General features: G+C 44.6%; 1 protein-coding gene across 3 annotated transcripts in view; it reads right to left on the reverse strand.

The window, feature by feature from the left end:
* The window catches only part of SKIL (SKI like proto-oncogene), a 30,621-nt gene extending 21,541 nt beyond the window's left edge, over positions 1 to 9,080 (reverse strand). Inside the window, exons 1-2 of one of the 3 annotated variants that reach the window (XM_032407229.1) lie at positions 9,008 to 9,080; positions 4,631 to 6,411 (exon numbers count right to left, since the gene is read on the reverse strand). In XM_032407229.1, the coding sequence (XP_032263120.1) occupies positions 4,631 to 5,728 (1,098 nt within the window). In that variant the 5' untranslated portion in view covers positions 5,729 to 6,411; positions 9,008 to 9,080. Of the gene's footprint in view, positions 1 to 4,630; positions 6,412 to 8,019; positions 8,243 to 9,007 lie in introns of those variants that run through there. The other 2 variants (XM_032407228.1, XM_032407227.1) reach the window with 2 other exon arrangements.
* Between the last annotated feature and the right edge of the window lie 216 nt (positions 9,081 to 9,296).

A 9,296-nucleotide genomic window follows, 5' to 3' on the forward strand; every position in this document is an offset into this window, starting at 1 on the left:
ATAATGCAGTGTTGCTTTTCAAAAATTTATTCAGTTAATGGGGCGCCTGGGTGGCTCAGTCGTTAAGCATCTGCCTTCGGCTCAGGTCATGATCCCTGGGTCCTGGGATGGAGCCCCACATAGGGCTCCCTGCTCAGCGGGAAGCCTGCTTCTCCTTCTCCCACTCCCCCTGCTTGTGTTCCCTCTCTCACTGTCTCTGTCAAATAAATAAAATCTTTAAAAAAAAAAAAAATTTATTCAGTTAAAAAAAGGAATTCGCTGAGTGCCTTTGACATGCCAAGCACTAAACTATGTCCTGGGAAAATAGGAAAAAGATAGTCTCTAAATTCAGGAAGTTAGTTATTAATTTTAGAAAGTCAGATAAAAATATTCATACTGGTCCCCCATATGAGCACAAACACTTCATCTGATTCTAACCTTATTTATCCCCACTTAATCAAAATTTATGCTAATCACAAAATGCACACTATATCACTGATACAAAAATTACCACCAAATCTGCCCCAACTATTACTGGAACACATTTTGTCAACACTACTGTTTGTAGTTGCCCATTCTCTCTAGTGTATTTCCTTACCTCATTTAGGTTTGGACCAAGAAACGCATTTCCTAAACAGAAGAAAACAGTTTACAAGATGGGAAAATTTTTTTGTACTATTATTATTCCAATGACCTCTGCAGAAATGATGAACTGAAAGAAAAAGGCAAAACTCAAAGTAGGAAAATGTTTAATAGGCTTTAAAAAAAACGATCTAGTTGATATCTTTAGATCATCTATTTGCATCATAGATAATCTGTAGGGGGCTTTTTTCCCTAAGCAGAGTAAAAACCATATTATTTTACTTACTTAAGAGTAGTCCAGTCTAAATGTTAGAATCTAAATTTTAACTTAAAAAAAAAATCAGGACATGGGGCACCTGAGTGGCTCAGTCGGTTAAGCAACTGACTCTGGTGGTTTCCGCTCAGGTCATGATTTCATGGGTTGTGGGATGGAGCTGAAATCAGGCTCCACACTCAGCAAAAAGTCTGCTTGGGATTCTCTCCCTCTGCCCCTCCCCACCCCTTGTACACAGGTGCACATGAGCTCATGTGCACACACACACTCTCTCCCTCTCTAAAATAAATAAATCTTCAAAAAAATATATAAGGGTATATACCATCCTTAACTTAAAGATTGTCAGCCACATTCTTTAACAGTAAAGAACCACCTATGACTACAAGTGGACTTTCCTACTATGCTTGAAAATAATCTTAAGTAAATATCACCCTTCAAATTTTATTTACAAATAACCAATTTGCAGGGCATCTGGGTGGCTCAGTCAGCTAAGCGTCCCACTCATGATTTCGGCTCAGGCCATGATCTCAGGGTCATGGAATCAAGCCCTGCATTGGGCCCTGGGCATGGCATGGAGTCTGCTTGGCATTCCTCTTGAGATTCCCTCTGCCTCTCTCCCCACTCACACGTGCTCTCTTTTATTCTCTCTTTCTCTCAAATATTTTTTTTTAAATGAGCAATTTGTTTAGCAACCTTTTTTCCATAGACAAAAATGTACAAACAACAAAATCAGAATTAGACCAAATAAATAATACCCACTGAAGATATGGAAAAGAAATATAACATTCTTGCATACATCCACACACTGTAAAATACAACACCCTTATTTCTAACAAAAAGCACAAAAAGCTCTGGTGATATGAAGAAATAAACAGTTTAAGAACACCATTTTGCAAAGCCACCTAGGCAGATCTAAAATCAAATGTGTTTCTTGTCATGACCTGAGTAAGAAAGAGTTCAAAATATACCTTTAGTTTCTACATAGAGCCAGTTCCTCACTTAGAACACTGACTTTATACCACTTACTTCTTCCATCTAAATATAGCTACTAACCATGCAAATTAAATGTAGCTATTAGTCATGCAAATAGTTTGGTGATCATTACTAATAAATTTCCATCCTTGGAAATAATTTTTAACAGTTGCTACATTTCAATCAACTGCCTATTGAGTTTCATAATTTTGTTTCTTTAATCTAAAACAATACTTTGACTACATTAACTATGTAAACATATTGAATTACATTAGTATTTACACTAAACATAAGGTTCTTTATATGAGAGATTAATATATTTAGTATACTCTTCTATTTAAAAAAAAAAAAAAAAAAAGAAAGCTTGTCTTGACTTTTTCAAATGAGCTTCCTCTGGGTCTATTTGGTTTATTTGGCAACCAACTCACTGACTCACAGAAGATAATAATAAATGTTCCCCAGTCAAGGATATCTCCTAGCCCCCCTCCCAGTTAAATACCTTAGTCTTTAATTCAAGTTAATATAGAGGTTATGAACCAATATACTAAGGGAAATTGATAAGAAAAGTTAATGTTTCTCAAAATTCAGTTTCTACTACTAAGTTTGCTTTAGGAAAAAGCACTGAAAATTACTAGACTTCAGTCAGAAGAACTGCATTCAACTCCTGATTCTATCACCCAATAGTTATACAACCAGGAACATGTGACACATCTGGGACTGGTTTCTCATATGAGAAACCTTGATCACAGACCTTCAAGAACTACCTCACAAAGTTTTAAGGAGTAAATTTTCAAAATATGAAGTGGCAAGCATAATAAACCACTCAAGTATGTATTACACGTGAACCCAAAAGTCTTCTTTAAGATTTGATTGCTAGAAATTTTCTTAAATTCCCTTAAATTGCTTAAAATTCACATAAAACTGGAAATAATACCAAAATACACTAAAACACTGAAGTAAATCCTGCAAAAAGATAACATAGCCAAAAGGTGGGAGAAAAATCTCACACCTTCCTCAAATTAAAAAATGAATTCAAATTAATAATTTCTGAGACAATAAAGGACTACATCCAGAAGAAGAATGGTTTCAATTTTACCCAAACCCTAGCACATTCAGTTTCAGTTAAGTAAATTCATCATCTTTTTCTTTTTAACCTTTATCATGGTTCTCAAATGTTTTTCTCACAAACATAGAGCAGGAATATCAGGCAAAGTAGTTCATCCCAAAAATGCTTATGTCAGAGCAATGAAGATTGGAGCAAGAATATCTGGCAAATAATGTGGTCACCTACGGACACGTAAGAGTAGGGCCCCTAATGAGCTTAGGGCAAGATATCATAAATATCAAAAGGGGCATTCCACATTTTGAGAATACAGATAATTTCCAAGCACAAGCTTCAGCGTGGGACCAATCCAGCTGGTAAGCAAGTCCAGCAATTTGAGAACTGGCTTGAGGTCAATCCTACTTCAAAATCAGTCAATAACTGCACATGAACAATATAAACTTATCTAGGAGCCACAGACACGGAATTTCCAAGTGTTGACCCTTTGGAAGCAGCAAGTAGAAAATTATCCTGAATTAGAGTCTAAAATTACCTTCTTGAGCTTCAGAAGCAAATCACAGTTTTATAACTAAACTGTAACTAAATTTCCCTCAAAACCTTAAAGGAACTATAATAAAGCACACAACACCAAATCTTAGATTCTAGCCCAAGTTCTAAGGTTGCTGTGAATAAGCTTCAGTCATTTAATACACCTCATTCATGTCTTCTGTGAAGTAGAAAAGGCAGAGATGATTTCAAGAAATAAAAACTAATAGTGGAAAAATTCGACTCTTAAGATGAAACATGGCCAATCTTTTGTTGTACGAATCAAATAAAATTATACATGTAAAACTGTTCAAGAACAATCTCTGCCACATTTTAAGTGTTAAATAGTGCTAGCTAGTATCTGGTTTTAATCAAGTAGAAAAATACATATAAAAACCAGATCAACAAACTGAGTATTTAATAATCCAAATCCTGTTTTACCCAGACATTCAAACTCTTAGAATAAAGATCTTAGTTACCAGATAATGTGTTGGAAATATAATACTTAAGATCTCTTTGCTGACAGGTTTGTATGTTAATATTTAGTCTAAAATAATCTTTTTATTCTAGCTGTCACAATTTTTTAAAGTTATTTTTTCTTTTAAAAAAAGAAAATCACAAATTCTTCAGATAAAGCCACCTTTTCCATTAATTTCCAATACTGATCAAGCCTGAATATCCAGATATAGAAACAATGTCAGAAATCCAAGATCTACCTTTGAAAAATGCTGTTTGAAGCCCACAGCCAGAATTGTTTTGGCTAGCTATTATACCATTTGCAAATGGAAATAACACCAAAGTGCAAATTATCTTGAGTCCTGGGACAACAACAGATCTAGTCATCAAAAAGCAGGATGTGTGAAAAAGAAAGAGAACATGACTTGAGAAAGAAGCCCCAAATCCTCCACTCCCTGGCTATATAATCTTGGGAAAGCCACTTGGTCTCTCTGAGCCTCATTCTCTTTATCTGTAGAATGGGAATAATCCTACTTCTTGCACTAGGTTGTTTGGAAGATCAAATGAGCACACACACAGGAAAGCACTTTATAGCCTAAAATGTGTAATACAAACATAACACATTACATAGATCAGTATTTTTTGTTGCTGTTGCATGAGCAGTAACAGTTTCTTAACGCACAGGTTAAGTAATAGTCTAAATATAGACTTGATTTCAAGGTAAACTACTGTCATTATTCAAAATTACTATTTAAAAAACAAAACAAAACAAAACTTGCCTTGGATTGAGTTCTCTTTCCATTTCTCATGCTAAATTTCTCCTTCATTTCTTCTAAAATTATCTTCAGTTTCTTTTCTTCAGGTGTCCCTAAGTATTTCTGGTTCACATGAAGATAGCAATGCCATTTGGCTGACTCAAAGCCCCAGTGGCAAGTCCTTTTGTCAGGTGATCTGTGAGAATGCATCACAAACGTCTGGGGCGCAAACATTCCACAGCATTCCAGACACTGAATACATGGAGCATCAGGCTGAACATAAAACTGGGGTGCAAACAGACCCTGACATTTGCCCAAGCACTCATGTTCCACTTCAAAGGCACTGCCAGTTTCCTTTAACTGGGCCAATGAGTTTTTAGCAGGAAGTACACTACCATTTTGAGGAAAAGTGCGTGGCCGCAATAAAGCATTACATAGTCTTTGTGCATCAGTTAATGTGATCAGCCCACAGGATGGGGCATTGAATGGAAGTATTCCCAGGACCTTTAAGATATGAAGCTGGTCTGAGGTACACCGTGAACAATAGATGTACAATTCGTCACACACTGTATTTATTTGCTGGAGTGAAAATTCTCGGAGAACAGAATTTAAGACTTGGGGCAAACAGAGTCTCTTTTCTCCTCCAACCTGAAAACAAGAAATAGACTCCCCTTCCAACACAGTCTGGGTGAGTTCTGTGGAGCTATCAGAAGGGATGAGCAGTGGGCCAGGAAGAACCTGAGGAGATGGAAGAGGCAGAAATACAGTAGGTGACATGCTTTCTTGGGAATACCGAGCAGAAAATGCCGCTGGTCCACCCAGAGAGCTCTGACTACTTAAATGGAATTGCGCCAAAGTGTGTTTCAAACTGGGATTTAAATGTAAAGGTTCAGGCACAGAGGCACAGGTTCGCTTCACATGTTCCCCATCAGTTTCCATTGGCACTTCATAGTCATCCAAGTGTTCCTTCTTCACTGTTGGCATCTTGTTGATCATCATTTTCCCATTTGCGTGAATGTCTGTCATCATTTTTTTCACTGGAGGGCCGCCATCATCTCCCATCCCATTCAGTTTTTTATTTGAGCCTTGAACCAAGGAAAAATTTGTCTGTAGGTTTGCCATGGCTAAAAACTGTTGTGTTAAATAAGTAAGTCTGAAATTTGCATTGTTCTTTAGTCACTCATTCGAAGAGAGAAAACCAACGTATATCAATACTTATGGTAACTTACTCCCAGAAAATTTAAATTTTCAAAGAGAAATCTCCCTAAATTACTTGATAGATTTTGCAACTTTATTTGGTTCTGCTTCTACTCTAGTATTATTTCACTGCCAGTGCTATAAACTTTCTTCTTTTGTCTCTAATAATAAAGAATATAATTGTCAGGCACACCTCTGAGGAAGCCTTCTTTCTTAATTCTTCAAATATATGCATTAAAATAAACTTATCAATTCTCTCAATTCAAGAAGTCCAGAATCAATGCAATGATTTGGTTTGGTTTTAAGCAAAACATGTGAAAAGTTTATGTGATTACTTGTGTCATAAAACCTAGACACAAACACAAATCAAAATGTGACACCCAAATTTAGTTTTTGGCACCAGGGACACCAAAAAAGGGAAAAAAAAAAAGTATCTTCTCTAAAAGTGATGCTCTGGTCTGTGTTGACAAACTGAAGGCTTGTATAAATCCTCACACCAGTAAGAAGAGCTTCTGACTCCACTTGAACTTCTACAATTAAAAATGATACCTAAAGAAAAACTGCCCAGTTATCTTCATGGATTACTGTTCATTCTTCTTTTAATTAATCTGGAAGAGAAAGGGGTGGGAGAGAGTTACATCTGAATTTGCTCCAGAGGCCAAAGGGTCAGTTTGAAACTAGTTTCTTAATCTTATACCGAGTTCACTTTACCAAAGGTGACACTTGAGCAATTTCTTTAAATCTAACACCAGTTAACTAGAAGAACTTCATTTAAACAGGAAAGCAACTTGGCGAATGAGTAAAGGGAGCAATAACATCCCTCAAAAGAGAAAGGGCTACTCCAACTCAGAATAGGAAGAACCTTAAATAGATCATCTCACCCAAAACTCAGTACCAGAAGCTTTCTCAGTTATGCCATTTTAACTACAATAATCCCTTACTTCATCCCTTACTTTTAAAAAAATATACCAGTTTCATCCAAAAAAAAAAATCAGATAGGAGTTAACGTATCTACCATATGTAACTAAGTTACAATTTTAAGTGCATTAATTCACCTAGTCAGTGTATGCTATTTTTTCTGGAATGACTGTAGGCAAAAATTAACTTTCCCTTTAAAAGGTTAGTGAATTTGCTTAATGGAAGCCAAAAGCTATATAGACACCACTCCTGGGAATCTCCATCCTTAACAAGACTAATCCCGGACAAAAAACACAAGGCAGACAGACCTCACAAAGAATGCAAATGGAGGAAGAAGGAAAAAGAAAAGATTCTTCTTCCACTTCCTTCCTTCTTTTCCGAAAGAAATCCAATAAACAGAAATTTTTGCCTCCCAAACTCCCAGCAGTTTACCTTAAAATATACCCGAAGGGTTACGGACCAAGGCCACTAGCCAATGTTCTGACTTTCGCCCACCACAGGAACACCTCAGCCAACGCAGGCCGAGAAAGAGGGCAGGAGGCATGACCTACAATGGGGAGCCCCCAAACCCTGAAATCCTCAGCCCACGCAAATCCACCCACCCATCACAAACCCGAGGTGGAGGGCGGAGTGGTGGACAAGGGACCCGGGACGCCTTAGGCTGTGCAAGGGGGGGGGGGGGGGGGGAAGTGGAGGAAGAGGAGTCCCCCAACCCCCACCCACAGCCTCGGGACAACCTCAAGTGTCCTCCCAACACTGCCCCACTGCGGGGGCCGCGGGGAGGACTGTGGAAATCCCCCGCGTACCCTCTCCCCGGGAAGTTCTCGGGTGTTACCCCAGCACCCCTAAGGCTGCACCTCCCCCGCGTGCCCGGGGCCAGAAGGGAGAAGGGTCTGCCGGCGGGTGGGGCGCCTAGTCGGGATCCCCGCGCCGCTGTGCGCCGACAGACGCCCGGGGCATCCCCGAGGAGTGCAGACAGGCGGCTGGGGGAGGGTGGGGGGAGTGACGGGCGTCCGGGTCTCCGGGGTCCCGACGGCTCCGGTCAAGTGCAGCGCCCTTCCCGTGTCCGCGCCCACCGCCTAGGGTCAGCGAGGCATGATCCGCCGTGGGACACCCGCCCCGCGCCCTCTGTGGCCCCGACACCACCCGGGACCCGCGCATCCGGACCCCCGACTCCGGCCTCCGCGCCCGGAGTAGCTCAACGAGCTTTGTTAACTCCCCACTACCCCCAGCACCGCCGTCGGGCTCCCCGGAGGCCGCGCGCCCCTTGCCTTCCGCCGCGCCCGCCGCGTCCTCACCGCGAGCCGGGGCCGCACCTGTGCCAGCCGCCGCCGCTCGCCCGCTCCCTTCGGCTGTGCCGGCGCCGCTCCGAACCCCACACACATCGCTACACACAGCCCTCTGACGTCACCGAGCCCTCGGCCCGCCCACGTCACTGCGGAGACACACGGCTTCCCGCAGACGCCGCCGCCGTCTCCGGCCGCCCGGGGGAGAGCGAGGGCGGCGGGAAGGGGGAAGGGTGGGGAACGGAGCCAGCGGCGGCACCGCGCGCGCGGCCCCGCCGGCGTCGCTGCCGCCGCCGCCGCCTCTCGGCTCCCAGCCCCTCGGGGACGCGCGCGCCGTCTGGCCTATTGTGGCTCCTTAGGGCTCCCCCCTCGCCCCGTCGCCTCGCGCGCGCCCCTCCCCCCAAGCGCGCGCCCGGCGCTCCTGGCCTCGCGCGCCGTCTGGGCGGCTGGCGCGCGGCGCTGTCTGCGGTGCACCCGGCGCAGACAGGATGTTCCCTCCCCGCCCCACCCCCCACCGCCGCCCTCCCTCCTTCCTTCCTCGAGTCGCCCAGCCGGCTGTCTGGGGCCGCCACCGCCCCGCCCCCGCCCCACCCGCTGCTCTGTGGTGACGGGCCAGACCCCGGGGCGCCCTGGCCGCTCGGCTGCCGCGCGACGGGGAGAGAGGGGGCAGGGCGGCCGCGCGGTGCACTGTGCGCGACCCCAGCAGCAGGCAGGGCCCGCCCGGCAGAGCGCCGCCGCCCGAGGTCAGGCACCGGCGACCCTCCCCCCGCCCCCGCGAGGCCACAGCTGGGCCGCCCCGCCCTGGAGGCAGCCGGGTGGCGGCCGCCCTGCAGCGCCCCCGGTGTGGGCCCTGCTCTCCCGGGCGCGCCGGGGCTGCCCCCCCCGCCCCCGCGGGGCCTCCCGCCCGCGGGCCGCCCTGCCAGCTGCCTGCGCTCCGCCCCACCTCGGCGGCCCCCGCCTTGCTCGGGCGGCCTCCGCCCAGACGCCTTCCCCGGCTGACCTCCATCCGCCATCCGGCCAGGCTGGAGAGCTGGCCAAAGTTCCGGCAAAACCGAGAGAAAACATTTTTGTCCCTACTTCTCAGCCTCCCTCCCCCCACCCTCTCTCCCCACTAGGCTTCTCCCTCGGTTCCAAAAGGGAGCTAGAAATTACAGGTTTCTACAGTGTTTACTGAGGGCTTTTTATTATTTGGGTTTTGTTTTAGAGGGGAACACGAAATGAGATGAGGAAAGGTACGACCTAGGAGCTTTCGGCTTTGACCCTCAGGGGCGAGCAGAGTGGTCTTCTTG

Source organism: Phoca vitulina, unplaced genomic scaffold (genome assembly GCF_004348235.1).
Source record: "Phoca vitulina isolate PV1807 unplaced genomic scaffold, GSC_HSeal_1.0 scaffold8, whole genome shotgun sequence".
Classification (NCBI taxonomy): domain Eukaryota; kingdom Metazoa; phylum Chordata; class Mammalia; order Carnivora; family Phocidae; genus Phoca; species Phoca vitulina.